Below are 19,693 nucleotides of genomic sequence, written 5' to 3'. Positions count from 1 at the left end.
GGCTTTTGCCTCTGAGTGAAGATTTTTCTTTCTTTGTCAGAACCAATGAAACAAAAGGCATATTTGGTAGGGCACACATAACACACTGAGCAGGTTCATATGTGCAGTCTTTTTTTGTAGCTTCATCTAATTAACAGGAATAGTGTTGCTAGCCACAGAGGAAGGTAGTATTGCCCCAGATACCTTCGCGGGGGGGGGGGGGGGGGGGGGGCGGTGGTGCGGGTGACAGGGGTGACACAGTGACTCACAGTGACAAACAATTCTGCCTCCAGGCTCATTTAATCCCTTTTGCCTGCCTACAAGCCCTGCTGCTGCTCATCTGTGTTAGAGCACATCACACACTGGACTGATACTTGTTGAGCAACTTGCTGGACTGAGGGCACTAATTCTGCGCTGACTTTACACCACACTGGGCAGCAGGGTTAGTAAGACTCAAGGCAAGACTGAACATACAGTGCTTGTCCACACAAACAGGATTTTTTCCTACCACAGACCACCAAGGTTAATCTGTTTTCAGTGTGGCGTACAGTGGAGCCTGTTGGGCTCTCTCTTCCAGCTGAGCAGCACAGAAAAGGAAAACCAAACCAGGTTAAAGCAAACATTGCTCTTCCCAGGTTCCCTCAAAGCTTCTTTCTGTCTGGAAAGTCTAAACTCTGGCAAATTAAACAACCATCCAGATGTGTTATTTTAAACCTTTAGACTTCAGTAGCATTAAGCTGTAGGGTGTGCAGGCAGCAGTGCTGCGTGAGGGAGCTACTGAGAGTGACCATATTCCAGACAGACACTTGTCCTCTCCTTATTTCAGCAAAATTTTCAGATTTTTTCCTTGGGACTGCCCTTATTTTCTAAAGCAACCTGCTCTGAACACCACACCAAAAACAACTCATTTCACCCTAGAGAAACATTTGGATTTTCAGTATGTGAAATTATAACTTCTTGGATAAGCTCTTACTTGTGGATGAGTATTTAAAAAAAAACATATTTTCCAGCTGCTGAAAGTCTGTATGTTGAGATTTGAACAAATCTTTCCTTTTGGCCCCCAAACATTTTATGAATCTGAGAAACCAATGTACATCTGCATCAAGTTTCGTATTTGGCAAACTAGTCTTCTCATAGCAGAAGAAGTTTTGTAGAAGGTTTACCACACATCTTTTATGCAGCATGAGAATGACAATGTCCCCAAAGGGACAAGCTTCCATGTCTAGTAGCATGCCCACACAGAAAATTCAGGTGAAAGCTGTATACTAAACCCCACAAAAATCCCTAGGGCCAACACCACATCCTTCCCTGAAAAATATCGAATTCAGCATGTTAGTAACAAGTACAGATGTATTGGATGGGCTTGAAGTGATCACTTTCCTGCAGATCAAATTTATAAACTCTGCCTACCTGGAAGAGGCAAGCTCTGTGATAATTCAGCCTTCCAGGCTAGAGGGGTAAAGCCAACACTGATGTGGCAGGCTGTCACAAATAGGCACAAACCTGTGTAATTTCAGGTCTGAACATTTCTACAGTATTGAGTAGATATAATTCATTACTTTCAACACCTTGTCTGATTATCATGTGTCACATGGCCTTGCTTCATATTGTGCAAGTATCTGGAACAACCTGTCTTGCATCAGTTTCATATATATGATCAGGTTAATCATATACACCCTTCTACAAATCCTCAAATGGCACACTTCCATTCTTGAAAGGTCTATAAAAATCACATGTGCCTTTCATCTGAAGTAAGATAATATAATTTCCTTTCAGTGAGGTAAATGGGCTATCTCAGAGGAGTCACTCAGGAGATTTTTTTGCTGATACTGTCTTCTCACTCAATCATTTGTGGTAGAACACCTACACAGAGGCACAACTTAGGAAGCTGGCTAGAACAGGTAAGTGGAGTTTTTTCCTGAGTTGTGTGCTGTCCTCCTGTGAGATCTTCATCTCATTATTACCTGAGGTGGGATTATGATATTTACCCATGGGTAAAATGCTCTGAGGCTGAGAAAGTTGTATGATTAGAGGATAACCTTGCAGGTTTACTTCCCAGATTACAGTTCCCATCTACTTTGCACTTCTGGTTTCATTATAATGTTGGACAGCCAGGTATCCTTCAAAGATTCTTTTCCATATGTGAGTATCAGAAGCACAAAGTATTAAACCCTAAGACTTCTAGGCCTTTTCTTTTACCAGCATGTAATGTAGGGCAGTGATGGTATCCAAGGTAAAATTCACCTTATCAGTCTTAGGCTGTTTTGAAAATGAGCATCTACCTCAAGCAATCCATCTCTGCTTTTCTCTTTGAGTGATGAAGCAAGACAAGACACCTCTAAAAGGCAATTTATCATGTTCTGAGACCTTTAGCCTGAATCAGCTTCCAGACAAGCCCAAAGGAAGCCTCTAAGCAGCTGTTCATCACCAAACAACTGACTTCTATATGGCCAGTGCCCAGGCAAGTCCCACACACTGCATCCGCCAAAGATTGCTCTGGGACTGACAGTCCTTCTACCGAACTAGCAAAAGCAAGAAATCTTCCTATTACTACCCAGTGATGAATCACTCGAGGATATTCAAACGTGGGACTGTGAAACCTTACAAAAGCATATCCCATCACAAATGGATTCCATGTACTCCCTCTGAACTCATCCAGCTGGCACTACCCCATGGAAGTGCAGGCAATTGGACATACAGTGTCAGTTGTCTTCATGCACCACTGCACGTTACCCTCAGCAGCAGGCATCCAAGATCTTGGGATCAAAGGAAGGAGACATCGAAAACAAGCACACACATCGCAGCAGGAGTTGACAGTAAACAGAAACCCTCTCAGTCCTCACAGAGAGGTTTTCATTAAGGACCCTAAAATTAAAGCTCCTTTTAGCTTGATTTTAAATCCTTCATGCCCTTGGCACCTTCTTCAAAAGCACAGTTACAAATTCAGGAGTGCAGAGGAAAAGGAAAACGATGGAAGCCTGTAACTCTCTTCCCCTCATCTTTTTTTTTTTTTTTTTTTTTTTTTTAAACTGCATTTAGGTCTAGTCAAAGGAAGTCATTTTTAAAGCAGGTGTAATTTGCAAAGAATGTGAAATCACTGATGTTCCTCAGAAATGTCTACCAGTCATCTTGGTAATCGCACACCTCAAGTGCTTGCAGAAGACAGAAACAATAACCCTTCCTTGATATAAAAATCCAAAACAATAAAAGGCCAAAGGGAAGAAGAAGAAGAAGCAAGTTCCAAAACAGGTTTCATTCACAGTGTCTGGAATCTATATACATCAGTACAATCTAAAATTAATTTACTCCAAGGAAAAAGAAAACATACCAAATTCCCCCTCCCTCCTTTCCCACTTTCTGTGCCTTCACTTACTTTCTTTCAGTGTCAGGTGTTGATGCAGTGCTGCTGAGACCAAGTGATTCCTGCAAGAGAAGACATGCAGCACTGAGAACAGACACCAGAGAAGCCTTTACCCAATTTATGCAGAATATCAAATTAAAGAACAAACAGACAAAAGTGGATGATCAAAAACTAAGTGCTTACCTCAATCTGGGATCGCAACTGTAGAGATGTGGGGCTGGCATCAGGTTTCTCCTAAAATACAACAAATATCGAGTTAATGAAATATCCAAATACCAGCAAGAAGAAATTAGAAGGGGAGAAAAAGGGAAAAGAAAGAGAGCAACAGAACCAAGAATTATTTCAAAGCAATTCATACAGGAAACATTAACTATGCTAGAAAGAACTGCTTTCAGGAAAAATTCTGAAATAATCCAGTAAAACAGGTAATTTCATACTTATCACTGGAAAGTAAAATTGCCAGACAGAAGTAATTCAAAACAAAATAGAGGAGTGTTTTATTTTCACTGGATCACCACACAATTTGTTAGATAAGTTCAAGTACAATTTCCAAGAAATTACCTTCAGGAAAAATCTGGCATTAAAATAACATTCTTGGAGGAAAAAATACTGAGAGGATGCAGATACCTTTCATCACACAGAAACTTGTCAACAGTATGGAGCTCAAACCACTTTTCTATGAAGATCTAGGATATAACCATCTACTCCAGAACTCAATCATCCAGGCTCCCTTTGCAGTTGATGGGGAGACACAGAAACTCTTACAGAACAACTTGCTTGACGGGTTTCAGCTACCTCAAGTTAGATGAGGGAGTCCCACTGGTGGTATCTAATTGAAGACTGCAAGCCAACTGCTTAAAAGGCACATAGTATTAGCATGTCTAGCTGAAATCAGTGGGAAAGCTCCAGTTAGAATGGAGGAAGATAATACAGTCATCAGGACTAAGAACTACACTTCGTTGGTTGATGTTCACGTGAAATCATGGGGTAAGCTACTTACTCCTACTTTATTCTCAGCCAGCCCTAGCCCTTGTGAAGTTATTGCAAAGTGAATTCCACAACTTACTCATCACAGCTGGGTAAGCAGTGGTGTACACGCTCCAAGAAAATAAAAAAAAGACATGAATTTGTTTCTCCGTACTGAAGGACTTCTTGTTCATGCATTCCTCAGCTTACATGTAAAACTCTTATCTCTGTGAAACTGTACTTCCTATGCCCTTTGTTTACGCAAAGGGTGATGAAACATTCTTGTGATTTAATTAAAAAAAAAAAGGAAAAAAAAAAAAAAGAAAAGAAAATCAGACACAATTTTATGGAAATGCTGCCTTTTAATACTAAACAGGAAATTACTACTAACTGCCATGAGGTGGTGTTGGATTAACCCACTCAGGAAGTCTGCAGGACGTGGAGTAGAAAGGAGCCTGCTCTGGCATCACACAACTGAGTCAGCTCACACTGCTGGCCACGGCAGCCAGGGAGGGCACAGGATGGCTCATGGCCATGTCCTTGCTCCTGTGCAAGGCTGACACCGGGTCACTGCCCTGCCGGGGGATTTTGCCTGACTGTGCATTGTCTGCGCATCTGCTTCTGCTGATTTTTTAGCACAAAAAGGGAAATGAAGTCCTTGAGTCAAAGTGGACATGAAAAGGCAATCACGTCCTCTTACTGACAGATCCAGCCTAAGTCCTCTAGTCAAGCAGAAGCTGGACTAAGCCCAGGGAAATTCCAGACTGGTTCACAGATTAGAGAAATGAAACTAGCTATTTGGCACCAGGTATCCCTCTCTTTCTCCATTAGTTCTGTCATATTGAAATCTGAATATTGCACCTGGAAAAGGCTGCAGGCACATTGCTGCAAATCTTCCTCAGACACTATCCAATCCCTGCCTACCTCCTTGCAAGGAGGGAGAGAATGACAAGCTCCACAGTCCCAGAACTTGCCATTCATGAGCACCTAATTTGTCCATACTCTGCTGTACTGATGAGAAAAGGAACATTTTATCAGTTTTATGTTACAGTTTCAGGATGTCAGTCAGGAGAACCCACCACGTCCCCAACAGACCATTAGATCCCAAGTTCCTGATGATTTATCTTTTGTCTTAAAAAGCTGCTTTGCCACAAGTGTTCTAAGTTTTTATTTTTTAAATATAGTAGTTTTTTGTAAATTACCATTTATAAGATGCTGCCTGGCCTCCCATGACAAGTCTTGTGCTTGAGCAGTTGCTAGTGAAGCTGAAGCCTGAGACTACAATTAGATGAAAAGTTCCTACTTTCAGCTTAAAACTACTCAGCTGAACAGTCAGTTGCATCGCATGTAACTAAATCCTAAAACATCTGTCTGTATTTGCTTTTTTTTCTCATTTGCTGCCAAGCTCACCCTGTTACAACAGAAGCTGTTTTATAGGACCAAGATGACTGTGGAGGGCAGAAGTAAGGACAACGTTCCTCTCCCTCCTCTAGAGTACTACTTCACAATGCTGGAATGCAAAACACCTGATAGTCCTGCACTCTTGTGATTAATATTCCTACCTGCCTTTCCACTAGAATTGTATTTTTTTCTATTGCTATTAATACAAGAAACTAAAAGAAAATACTTGGGGAAATAGTACTCTCAACTAAACCTCTGGCTTAGATCTGTATCAGAGATCATAGAACTTTCATCAGCCTCCAGCAATTCTATTTATTTTGGTTAAAATCCATTAAACCTCACATTAAACCCTACTTTAAAATCCACAGGTTGTGTTGACTTTAATCCATTGGGATCAGGGCCTTTTTTTATCAAAGGCTAATTCTAGAAGGTTGAGCAAATGTACTGTTGGCATGTTCTCTAGTGTGCTATACAATCTTTTCAGAAAATATTTTTAAAGGTTATTTTCATTAAAGTACATATTTCATCCTTCTGAGTCAAAACTTAAAAATGAAACCACGAACAGCCTGGGCTTATAGAAACAGTGGCTGCAGTAAGAGACATCCTTAGCCGGCATTTCCAGAGCTCTTGTCTAGACAAGGAAGGCATCAGAGCAACAGGTATCCTCTGTGCGAGCAGCCCTGCTGCCCCAGATAACTGCCCTCCACGAGGGCCCATAAAGCTTGTCTGAGATCTACCAGAAAATCTGTATCACCTACAGTGCTGTGAAGCAACCCAATGATCTGAGAATGTACCTGATCAAGTGCAGACTCTTAAGCTACACTATTAAATCCAGTGCTTCCCAAAGGTGACTGATTTACTTGCATGGTTTCTGGACTTAAGGGGCTCTAGGCAGGGCACCTGTCCTGTACCCAGGAACTGTTGGTCCATACTGAACTTGTCCAATACACTATTAAAAACAGCAACTAAGATCTGAAGATTCTGGATGAGAAACTGGATGTCCGTAAATTGTACCAAATCCCCAGGGAACACATTAGATGGAAGGCAAACAGTGGCTTAACACCAGCTTGTCCAGCTCCCCCTGAGGTCCAAGGTCAGCACAGCACAGAATCTCAAACACTGATAATAAACCCTGGGGGAAGTTTTAAAAATTAGTAATACTAATATCCTGTAGAGTAAGCCCATTGAATTCAAAGTAGGGATTCCTCCATCAAGTCACCTAGACCTGATCTAAAACGATCTCAACTTGCAGAGGAATTTTGTTCCCTCCCCCTTAAAGCCATTTCTTAGCAGTCCTATTTCCTTCCTTTTTCCTCCTTCATCCAAAGCCCATACCATTAAGAGGAGGGGTGCAGGACAAGGCCCTGAGGTCCTGGCAGAAGCTCTGATCCGGCAGCTGCAGGAAGGGATGGATGTCAGGTGTGGTGCTGCCCAGGAACTGCCTGGGATCACCAACCCTTCCGCACTGTGGGTTCCACAGAGAGCGACTGCAGAGCTGCACTGGTAACCTTGGGAGCCCTGGTGCAGAAGTGCCAGTTGGGAAATGCGTTTTACAAATCTCTTGTTTTGGAAGAAAACATGTGTAGTAAGCTTAACAAGCAGGATTTGTAGCTTATGCTTCAAACCTTGAGTTGTTTGCCTTAGGGATCAAGAAAGAAGCTTCCTTCATAGGTAGCTTTTCCTGCCTACTTTAAACACTGAATTTATGTGATGATTTGCATACATTTTCTTTTCAAATTACTGCAGGTTTCTAAATATTGTGATTTTGGTTTTATATACTACTTTCCTCATAAAAATCTTTTTACCATTTATGAGCTAAGTCTGAAAAACACAACTGGGAAGAAAGTACAAAGCACAAAATACATGGGAAAGAGGCTGAAAAACCGTTTCCTGACTGGAATGGCAGGTTTTGAATTCATGAGGGACTTTTCCTTCCATGACAACTTCAGTTCACTTGTTCTGTATGTAATGTGACAGATAAGAGCATATCACAGCCTATCTGAAGGCATTGCTGGCCTGCTCCGGAAATACACAAGCAGTGCAGACAAGAGCATCTGAAAGGGAACTTGGTTATCCAGGGTATGGCTCACACATTCAAGGGGGAAGGTGAATATTTTAATTACTTAAACATTAAGCCACATCTATGCTCCACACCACAACTTAGTTTAGGAAATTATATTCATTGAATTAATCCCTTCTAATTAAAAATTTATGAACTTTTTCACAGTTTCTGACACAGGAGCTGTATTCATTTGAATCATAAATTTAAGCATTCCTCTGCAGATCCCAAGACAGGATTAATCTCATTGTGCAGACAGAAAGTGTGCAAAGTGAGACCTAGATGAGTGCTGGGATAAAACAGTGACATAACCAGTAAAAAGGAGATGACTAAAAAGCTCATAGATGTATAAGTAGTTTTATGAAATCATTTCAGCAGGTATAAATAAAGTATATACAGCTAAAAACTTTTGTGAGAGAATTCTGCCCGTCTTTCCCTGAATGTTTTCTCTCTGCTCTGAACACGCATTGCATGTTCTAGTCTAGCTTCTAAAATGATTAAACAAAGATGTATCTGAAAGACAGCAGAGCACTGAAGGCTTGTAAGGGTTTGATTTACTTTGAGAGCAATAATTCTGCCTGGAGCCCTCCACCACACACTATATTTCAGCCTCTGCAGAGGTGCTGGGGAAGAAGCAGGGAAGCCCCTGTAAAGAGACAGCACAGGTACGCAGGTATGTAATGGAAATCGCCCACAAGTCACTAAAGGTGAGCCACAGGTCAGAATAAAGAAACAAAAAAGACCTACTCCTGTGTCAAACACTTCAGCAAGTGTTGGAAGGAGCTAATGATTCACTGAGTTCCCAGTGGTACAGGTTAGTTAAAGTCTCACATTGAGTTTCAAACCACAACCTCTAGACCATCCCCTTAGCTGTTACAGTGAAGAAAGAAGGTTTTTCTGCACCACTGCTCTTGCACATTAGAGCCTGAGCTGGCACATGCTAAATGATAGCATCCTGCAGCAGCAAAACTCTGGATCAAGGAAATGAGTTAAGCAGGAGGGATGGTTAAAAAAAAAAAAAAAAAAAAAAAAAAAAAAAAAAAAAAAAAAAAAAAAAAAAGAAAGAAAGAAATTTTAAACAATAAATACTTCTAAGCATGAAGCAGAAGTCCAAGTGTCTCAATGCCCCATACAAAAGTGCAGACATTGGTAAACACTTAGCTTAACTACTGATGAAATGCAGCTTCAGAGAGACTGTTAGACACTGTTAGAGCACTCACATGTCTGCTTTTAGTACTGGAGAGGGAAGGAATATCCTGCCTCTCAGCTTGATGCAAACACCAGAATCTATAAAACCTAACACATCTCAGAGCAAACGTTGGACCCCCTCTCTCCCCTTCGCCAACACTGAAAGCAGAAGGGGTTTTTTTTCATCCATCTCAAATATACTGCATTCAACACTAAGACTGGGATCCACAGGGCTGAAAAACATTTCACAATGATTTTGAAAAACATAATTTGTTAGCAATTACAGAGAAACAGCAGCTTTTGTAAAGCCCTGTAACAATAAAAAGTGAGGCAGTGCTCAGACATAAATTCACTTGCAAGAAACAGAAGCAGAGTCCAGAAAAATTATGGCAGAAACACAAAAAACCCCTCAATAGATATGGGCTTCAGAGAAAGGAAAGTCGATATGGGAACACAGCATTCTGCAGATGGGAAATCAAATACCTTCTGATCAATTTTCCAAACAAGATGAAGCAAGCCCATAACTATGGCAGCTATCTTCGTGCTAAAACCATATTAATATGAAGGCCAATATGTGATTGAGACACAGCAGGTCCTTGATTGATGCATTTTACACTCATTACTCAAACGGTACAATACTAAAGTGTTCTTGTTGCTGGCAGGAACTACCTCTGTAGTAGAGCTCTTGCTGGTATAAAAAGGATGAGTAAGACCTGCCAGCTTTGCTTAAAAATCCTTACATTTGTCAGCACTGACTTCTATTGTACAGGTAAGGCCAAAAAGAACCCTTGTGAAATAATGTTGGAAAACAGTGAAAGACACGGGTTTCCAGGGAGGACTTTAAGATAGAGAGAGTGGTTTTGGCATCAGGAAGAGCTGTAATGTTTCATTGGAATGAAAGAAACACCTAAACAAACCACATCAAGAATGGTTAAATATGAAGCCAGAGGACTCAGGATGTGACACAGACAAGGGAGGCATGAGGTAAAGCCCAACTGGATACTGCCCAAATGGGGCCCTTCTTGCTCAAGAGCTGACAGTGGGCCTGGGGAAGAACCACCACTTCCCCCAGTGAGAGCATTTTGTCCTGTGGGAAAAGCACAACAAAAGGAAGAGAGAAAATCAATGAATAAACAAATAAGCAAAAAACAGTTTTCTACAGGGTACTTTGGGGTAGGAACAGTCTGGTCAGCCAAGTCCAGATTCCTTGCCCAGGTGCTGGCCCTCTGGCAAGGATGGCTAATGGCAGCGTGCTCTACCTTGGCCTCAGTCACTTCCTGAACAAACACCCACAGTTAATGAGGAAAGCAGCACCTCCGTGAGCCACATGTCCCCATCATCACCACCCTGCAGCCTGCTTTCTGTGACTGTGGGGCTAGGAATTTCGAGTGGTTATGAAATGAAGTACTCACTGATAAGATGAGAAAACAACCACGAGGAGCTCCTTGCCATAAAAGCCATGGCTGAATATGGCAAACCTCTCTCTCAATACCAATGGTCCTGATTTGTTTTTATGTGCTCTCCAAGTTCAGGCCACTTATTCCTATGGGTCAATGATGTTCTCCATTTCTCTCTATATAATGCTTTTCAGATCCTACCAGTTCTTCATTTTCACTTACACAAAGCTGTACTATATTTCTATTAAGATTATTTGCCATTTTCTCAATTTCTCTTCAGTGTTTCCAAGAACAACAAAGAAATGTATTTTCTTTTTGAAAAGTGGCAAGAAAAGAGCAGGGGAAGCTCAGACTTACACCAATGCCTCCAGGAAAATTTCTACATCCATGCTATAAATCCCTTCAGACACACCATGGAAACAGAGGTCCACTGTCATATTTATATTGACACTATACTTGTGTACCTACAAGCCAACATCCACATCTCAGGAACATGGAATTTCAGATGATCTATACTGCAAATGAATGGAAGCTTTTGTACTGGATGAATCGATTTGCTCAAGGCTCAGGGATTCTTATAAAAGGGATTGTTACTGCAATACTGATGACCTTTTGCAAGTGCCCCCATTCACATCATCGCTGTGATAGCTAACACTTTATGTTGTACCAAACAATAATGTACCAAGATCAGAAACTAAGTCGACTTTGAGTTATTTAAAAACCTTGGCAAAACTGAGAAAGAGGTAAATGAAGAGAAACCACTGCTCATTAAGAGACCTACAAATGGTTTTTTACCACAGATGAATGGAGTATCAGTAAGGAAGTCCCCCTTTTCATAGCGGAAAAAACGCCAACATTTTGCATTAATTTCATTCTGGGAAAGCAGTGATGTGCTTTACTTTGTTAAAAAGCAGACAGATTTTTAAAAAATTATACAGGTTATGGAGGGGAAAATAAAGAATATTTTAAACTTCCCCACTTTTTATTTCTTTTCTAATTTATGACAAACTGATAAACTTTTTTTTACTTGAGACACCTCACATTGCAGAGACTCAAACCCAAACCCAAGTGCATATGAGAAAGATCCAACTCCTGTTAGGTTCTCTAGCTGTACAAGGCAAACCCAAAATTTGGAACTCAACAGCACTGTAGGCAGTGGATGAAATCTGGCACAACCATTTTTTTCTACAACTGCTGATCTTTGGGCTGTTTGCGGCTGCTATCAGGTCATGCTCATAGAGCTCCTGCCTTCTTCCTTCATAAGCCTCTTGAAAAACCTGCAACTACATCCACGTTTCCAGTTTTAAAAAGTCTGTATGTATAGATGTGCATATACCAGCTCTGTGGGTTTTTTAAACATGAAATTGAATCTTTCAGAGCATGACTAAAGCCCTTATTTAACTCCAGAAAATAGATTTAAGACTTTCTCACACCCAGCACAGAATTTCTAAAAGTTTTAGCATTATTGTTCAGAAAATGGATTTAACTTTGAAACTTTTAGAGAAGTGAAAGAATCCAGTAAAAAACAAACACAACAACAATAACAACAACAAAACACAAAACCCCAAACCACAAATAATACACACTCCCCCTAAAAACACAGGAAAAAAAAAACCCAAAACAAACCAACCCCACCAGGAAAAAGAGGCAACAGAACCATGTAATAGAGAGCTGCGCTGAGTCAGGACCTGAGTCACTTATATATCCCTGGCGAGTAGTCTTATCATGAGACTCTGCCCACATGCACATTTACTGATTTTCTCATCTTTCCATGAAGAAATTCAAACAGCCTACTGTTGCATCTTTTTGTGCAAAAATAATTACATCAAAATTATAAATATTTGGGCAAAATAGATTCTTTCTTTCAGCTGACAGTTACACTGTACCTCTATTTTCCTCTTTCAGAGGTTAAGAACATCAACAGCTGCTAGCTCAGAAAAGCAGACATCCTGAACTCAGGTCTTTGTTGGCAGTAAGCCTTGCAGCCCAAGCTCTCAAGCCATCCACTCTTTGTGGCTGAGACTGGGTAGGCCCTTTCTGCTGATTTGCACTATCATTTTAACTTTTTTAATTCACTTCAGTTCCCCCTTAGTGATTTATACGTTCTGTGTTCTTTCATGAGAGGACCAGAGCTGAAAAGCTGTAACAACGTGACATATGCTGCATATTTCAGGACTTACAAACATGGAGGGCTGGTGGGGTCTGACCCCCCATTTCAGTCACTTTGACAATGGAAACAGCAGGAATACAAATGAGAAAAGGTTTTGAAAGAATATTTCTACCAGACAAACTTGTGTCAGCGTATTGGGAACTAACTCTGATGACATTTTTCTATTGCAATAAACTCATTTTGAAGAAAGTTTATTTCAGGATTCTTTTAAATAAGGCACTTGAAGCAGGAAAGAAACCGGTCATACTGGGAAAAGTTTTATACTAGATATACATTTTTAAAATATGAGTTTTACAACCATTTAAAAAAGCAGAATAAATGTTTAACTTGAAATCAAACTGGTTCTGGTTAGTAGGTTGATATGTGAAACTTGAACACCTGAAAGTTAAGACTCATAATATGGATTCATTCCCCAGAGCTGAGCACTGCACTTCTTGCTCTCAACCTGCATAAATGCACCCCAGGAATGTGAGTGGGTGAGAAGAGAGAGACAAATTTTGATAGCTGGATGCTAACTTCAAAGTCTCCTACAAAGTGAGAGGAGAAATTAATTTCTTGAACAAAACAACTGAAAACAAATTAATCACATTAATGCAAAAAAAGGACTAGACCACAAATTGCTAGTCTGTGCTTACTCATTCTTCCTGCTATAAAAACGACCTTTGATAAAAGAACTTTTAAATTAGCTGTTCTCTCTTTACCTTTGAAATTGAAGCCTGCATTTGATAGATGCTTTGGGCCAGAACCTTACTTAAATCTTTATCCCTGGTCATCACATGATCATTATTACAAAACTAAATTTCAAATCAACTTTGATGCTCTAAGTCATCATGGAAGAGTGCTCCCATTAGAGGAAAAAATTATTATTGAAGCCATTAGGCTATCTGGGGACAATTTGGTTATTTACAGAGAAGATTTGCAATACCCCCATTTGAGAATATTAAGAATTATTGCCTTCTACACATTCATGATAAACATTTTTATCTACACAACTATTGATAGAAATATTCTCCGTTTTCTATTTATATTTAAAGTAAGACTGGGATAGAAATTCATATGCCGCAGACCTAATAGTTAACAGGAACAGCCCCAACTGGAGATGCAGCAAATAGGAGCCTTGCTCCGTGGGATTACTGCTGCATGCTTTTCTTTGAAGGGTAATGGTGCGACAGTGACATCTGACAGCTCCAACACTAGTCAGCACAACTGCTGGAAAGGGGTTAAATTAAAGGCTTCAATCATGCCATTAACAGCTCCCGCTGCTGGGCCAGGCTCCAGCCCAGCTGCAGAGCTCCAGCCAGTTTGTGCAAAGCTCAGCTGTTCTGTGAAAACGCACAAGTGGGCTCCTGCCACATGACCAACAACTGGGGTAGAAGGTGGGGCTTGCTCTGGCACACAGGCCAAACAGAAGTACTTAACACGATTTTCAGTGATTCTTAAATCTAAAGGGCAACAAATCTGAATTCTGAGGATCCATCAAGCAGCTGTAAAATGCTCCTTTCTTTGTTCAAAGCAGGAGGGACAGAGATTTTTCCCCAGAAGAGGACAGTGGAGGCCAGAAGCCTCCCCCCGGGACCACAGCAGCCTCCTGGTAAGAGCAGCTTGTGCAGTCCCTGGGCCTGACTGCTGCTCCCTGCAGCCCAGGGGCATCCCCCCACTTTCAGCCCAGCACAGGGCGGCGATGCACAACTCTGCTGTGCCTTGTTGGGCTGTCATGCAACATGCGGTTATCCCATCACAGACTGAGGGTCCTTTCCAAACAAAAGGCCAGTTGCCGAATGATTAACAAACTTAGTACCAAGAATGTCTGCAGAGAAAAAAATGACACTGCTGCTTACAGACAAAGCATTTGCACCTCAGCAAACATCTATCCTTCAGTCACTACAGATAACTTAAGCCAGAGGAATCTGCAAAGAAAGCTGCCACCACTGCTCCAAGCAAATCATCTGCAATCATTATCTACAACTATTCACTGGAGAATTAAGAGTGCTGCAGCAAAGCCTTACAAATTATTCTCTCGCGTAACATTTCCTCCTTGCTTATTCCTGAAGTTGCTCCTGAAGCAGCACTACAACTACAACAGGCTTCTTCTTCCCAAGCGCCACTTGAAACTTCAGCCTTTTTCTCCACCACACTTCGGGTCACGCTTGACTTTAAGAGGGATGCACAGAACTAGCCTTGCAGAAACGTAAGAAGCACAAGTGCAGGGCAGTCCTGCACTCCAAGAGCCACCCACAGTTTTTCAGTGCCATAGTGTGTACGAGTAGCACATGCACTTCATTCCAGCAAAGCCTGTACAGCTTTGCGCTTCCTCATGCACCTTCTTTTCCTCCTCCCATCCACTAATGGCCATGTTTTACTATTAAAGGAGTACTGCAGTCACAGGTAACCAAATTGTGATATTAAAAAGGCCAGCACGGTTTGAATTTTTATGACTTGTCTTTCACACACATACGAAGCAAAACAGAGGCCTCAGCAAGGAATAACTACTTTTGTTCAGAGGTCCATTCAAAACCCTGCCCCTTAGCTATTAGCACTAAACAGTGAACTTCTGCAGGCAATCTAGCAGCACCAGAGCTGGCCAGAAGTTACAGCAATGTCCTAATGAAGCAGGCAAAGCTAGGACATTGCGGGAGTGATGGCTCACCTGGACTGCTTCAGACCCACTGTAGGGGAGTGAATAAGTGGCTCTGTGGGGCCTGAGGGCCAGCTCGGGTTAAGCCACAGCAGTCCCGGATGCCCAACATGGGTATTTTGCAGGGTTCAAGATAACAACAGGTTTGACTGGAATGTGCTAGATTGAATTTATAGCTGTAATTGCTGATTAGCTATTAATTGGCAGGTGCTTGTCAGGAGCCTTGCTTGCCTGACTGTACATTAGAGTCCGGCGCTCATTAGCGGCTGGTTTTTGCTCTGGCTGCTGCTGTGCTGCTTTATCAGCTCCCTGTGTGTGCCTGGAGCAGCTGATAAGGCAGTGCCCATGTGCCGGGGGCCAGGGACTCGCTGGCTGTCTGTGCTGCTGGCCTGGGCTGGCACTGTCCCTGAGCTCCAGTGCCAGGGACCCGAGCCGCGGGTGGAGCCGTGTGGGAGCAGCGGTGCCTCTGGCTGTGTCAGGGCAGCAGCAGGAATACCTCTGCAGGGATGGAGGCCCAGGGTAAGTCTGTGCTGCAGCAGGCAGACGCTGACACATCAGTGGCTCTGGATAAGACCAGGCTGGAGCACCTGAAAGTGTGTGGCCACAGATAATCCCACGAGAGAGCAGGCATTCCCCTGGAAGGACTGTAGCCATAGGTAAGGCTATGATGGAGCAGGTTTATTCCTGAAGGCTGTGGGTAAAGCAGCTGCACCTCAAAGCAACTGTGACAGTGGACAGGCCTATGCCACAGCAGCTATAACCCCAAAGTGACCATGGCTCAGAGATAAAAGCTCTGCTTGGAGCAGGCATAGCCATAGAGGACTACAGTCTGTGGATAAATCCTAGCCAGGCCAGGAGCAAGAGACGGAAAGTCCAATGTTACGGTCTGGCTCAATGGGACATGGGGCAGAGATTGTAATGGATATAGTTTAAACCACTGCAACCCATGATTTGGGTTGCATGTCAGAGGAATGGCTATAGCAGGATCCAAACAAAGCACTGGAGGACAAACAGCAGTTCCAAGGGCAGCAGCAAATGGATTTGAACCGGCTTTGGTGCCCAATAATTCCACACACCACACCATCTCTCCTGTTCTGAATAAACTCAGTGGACATTTATGAACATTTTACAGGCATAATCCACAGGCCAGGGAAAATAATATCTGTGAATTGTACCAAAGGATGAGGAGGGCGGTGGTAAATAATGAGGATGTGTTGTTGTTGGACAGCGTGGCAGCTGAGAATGACGTAAATGAAGAGTGGAGAATGTACTGGTTTTGGCTGGGATAGAGTTAATTTTCATCACAGCGGCTAGTATAGGGCTCTGTTTTGGATTTGTGCTGGGGACAGTGTTGATAATTCAGGGACATTTTTGGTATTGCTGAGCTGTGCTTACACCGAGTCAAGGCCTTTTCTGTGTCCCACCAGCAAAGTGACTGGGAGTGTGCAAGAAATTGGAAGGGGACACAGCTGGGACAACTAACCTCAACTGATCCAAGGGAAAAACCATACCATATAGCATTATGCTCAACATACACAGATGGGGGAAGAAGGAGGAAGAGTGAGAGGACACTAGGAGTGATGGTATTTCTCTTCCCAAGTCACTGTCACACATGATGGAGGCCCTGCTTTTCTGGCTGAACACCTGCCTGCCCATGGAAAGGAGTGAAAGAATTCCTTGTTTGGCTTTGCTTGTGTGCACAGCTTATGGTTCACTTACTAAACAGTCTTTACCTCAACCCATGAATCTTTCCATGCTTACTCCTCCGATTGGTTCCCCCATTTCACCAGGGCAGGGGAGTGAGTGAGTGAGTGAGTGTCTGCGCTGAGGTTAAGCCACAACACACTGAAGGGCAGCTAGAGAAAGCAAGCATCACACTTAATTTAAGGTCAATATAAAGGCCAGCTGTTACTGTCATGCTGCAGAAAACTGGGGCTTCATCATGACTCCTACTTCACGTAACTAAGTCTTCCCAATAATCTTCTAAATAAGCATCTACATTGAAGAGGAACAGACAAAAACCAACCCACCAAAAAACCAGAAAGAAAAATGAAATATTATGGGCAATGACATAACAAAGCACAAGACTAGAAGTGACAAAGGAAAGGTTGACAGCTGGGAATTTTGTAGTAAGAGAGTGACCAAAGCAGACTGTACACTGTAATCCTCAAGGTAAGAAGTGTTGAGCCAGACTTCATCCTGGAGACGGATAAAATACCTGGAATAAAATATGATCGGCAAAATTTTAACAAACCCAAAACAGCTGCACAAAACCTACAAAGAGAAAGGCAGTAGCAGAGGTACAAACGAAACATAAAACTCACAAACAACTAGTGAATGAGATCCGCAATTCCAGAGACCCTGGTGCCTCTCAACATTACAGTACTGCTGTGAGCAACAACAATTCTCGATTTCAATCTAAACCAAACGGCAGTCAAAGCTTTAGACTGGGGAACGGCTACAGAAGTCAAACCACTTCAGTTAATAATTTGCTGCTAAGCACTTTCAGTTCTGCTTTGTCGTTGCTGCCATCCCAGGGAACAAGCGCACTGCGAGCGGCCTGCCTGCAACAAGCCAAGGGTTTGCTGCAGGAAGGGAGCGTGCTCAGTCTTGTCGCCTCTCCAGCAAATGTAAATTACAAATGCAAAGCTCCACGAACAAATCACGAAACACCCGTCTTTGCAAATGCCTTTGTGTAAGCCGTATGACTCAGTTTGCTGGTAGGCACTCCAACTAAATTAATTTGCCATGGTATGGAAAACCTGAGTGAAGTAAAACTTAAGCTGTACAAACACCTGCAAGAGTTTCTAAATGCCTGGGGTTTTGCAGCCAAGACCTGCTTGTTTGGGCAGGTGCTGCCACTGTTATGGGAGTGTCCATGGTACAAATTCCTCTGCTCAACTGTCTTCAGCAGGGAAAGCAGTCCAGACTTCTTGGAAACAAATCTGCGCTAATCAGGACAGCAACAAATGTCTTGACCAAAAGCTGCCTTTTTTTATCTTGAGGGGCTCTGTTAGTGCATAAACCATTTCTTTTGAAGTTTTTTATTGTTTCAGATCCAGTTCTAACACAAACTTCTCAACAATACTGTCTCTTATTCAAGGTTATTTGCAGTCTGTGAATAAGTGGATGCCAATGGACACAGAATGAGTTGTCAATTACACAAGGTTTTGTAAAAAAAAACAAGTGAAATAAAAATAGTACGTTAGTAAATGTGGCTGAAACTAGAGAACATTATCCCATATGCTACACTAGACTTTCACATACACATAGGTCCCTCTTATCTAATAGGAACTAGATTAAGTGTACTGCAACGTGCTCAGCATGCTACTCACTTCTATAAAGAAACTATGGGTTTATGCACTTCCACTGACTTTCAAAGCAGAAAGAGACACACTGAAGTCCATCAGCATCAATTTTTATTCCTTGTCTCATTTGCTCTTCATTTCACTTACTCTATGATAATTCTTACATATATATTTTTTAATATAATATTTCAGAGAAATTGAGGGGTTAGGATAACAAAGTGTTTAAGCACATGCCTGACAACAGTATTAGTGTGTTTAAACCTCAGCATGTTTTTGCATGCTTTACTGCACTAAGTCCTGATCACACAGGATAGTAGCAGCAGTAAGACAAGTTCGTCAATAATACAGGATGCCTCCATTTTCCATTGCACAGGACTGCAGTTCCGGTAGAAACAGCAGATTTTATTTCACAGTGCATAATTTGCAGCTTCTATACAACTACCTGAGCCTTTACAGGACAGATATACCTTTTTAAATTTGGAAAAAGAGTAAATCACTTGCTGTCCCAGCATGTCCAGAGGCCACTCTTTATCAGGGTACTACATCACAAGAGGGTGGAAACTGGTTGGTGCTAAGAGAGGGGGCTGCAGCAATGATAGGGAGATTACCTGGAGCCTGTTTCATAATTCAACAGTCCTTATAAATTTCTCAGATGTCAAAAATCTACTGGTACTCTGCACTTTGGAAAACAAAATCTTAATGAAATTGTAATGCGAAAATCTGATGAATTTCTGATTTGAAGCAATCAAATCAGAAATTCATTCTTGTGTTTCCCTGTCCATGAAAAGTACTCAATTCTAGCTTCTTGAACATAGTCCATGGTAAAAGGATATACTGCAACAGAGCCTGTTTTCATATCATATCATATATAGCTTACTACAACTTTTAAAATGCCAAAACTTAAGCTTAAATAAGGGGATAGAATTGATTTACCATGATCTTTATCTTTAAACTTCTTAAACAGTAACTAATTTACCTCCCAGCTCTCAGCTTGAATCAGACACTATTAATTACGTAAACTCAATTATTAGCCTTTCATATTAACAGTTTTGTTTCCTTTGGTATCCTTCAGATCTAATTAAGCACCAACTCTTTACAGCACAACGCTTCCCACTGAATGGATTTTCACAGCTCTTCTGCATATGCCCCCCCTTGACAAGGCCTTGAAACGCCTACAAGGATTCAAAATGCTGCTGCTGCTGTTTAGGTTACTAAAATGTGAGGTTATC

The 19,693-nt window shown here is 41.8% G+C and overlaps 1 protein-coding gene across 3 annotated transcripts in view; it reads right to left on the bottom strand.

Moving 5' to 3' along the window:
* LOC136359214 (SAM and SH3 domain-containing protein 1-like) overlaps window positions 1-19,693 on the bottom strand; it is a 537,013-nt gene that overhangs the window by 58,252 nt on the left and 459,068 nt on the right. For all 3 annotated transcript variants that reach the window (XM_066315647.1, XM_066315648.1, XM_066315649.1), the window contains exons 3-4: window positions 3,524-3,574; window positions 3,353-3,402 (exon numbers count right to left, since the gene is read on the bottom strand). In XM_066315647.1, the coding sequence (XP_066171744.1) occupies window positions 3,353-3,402; window positions 3,524-3,574 (101 nt within the window). The remainder of the gene's footprint in view (window positions 1-3,352; window positions 3,403-3,523; window positions 3,575-19,693) is intronic.

The sequence above is a fragment of the Sylvia atricapilla genome, chromosome 3 (assembly GCF_009819655.1).
Source record: "Sylvia atricapilla isolate bSylAtr1 chromosome 3, bSylAtr1.pri, whole genome shotgun sequence".
NCBI lineage: Eukaryota > Metazoa > Chordata > Aves > Passeriformes > Sylviidae > Sylvia > Sylvia atricapilla.
This window is presented reverse-complemented; position numbering and strand designations above follow the sequence as displayed.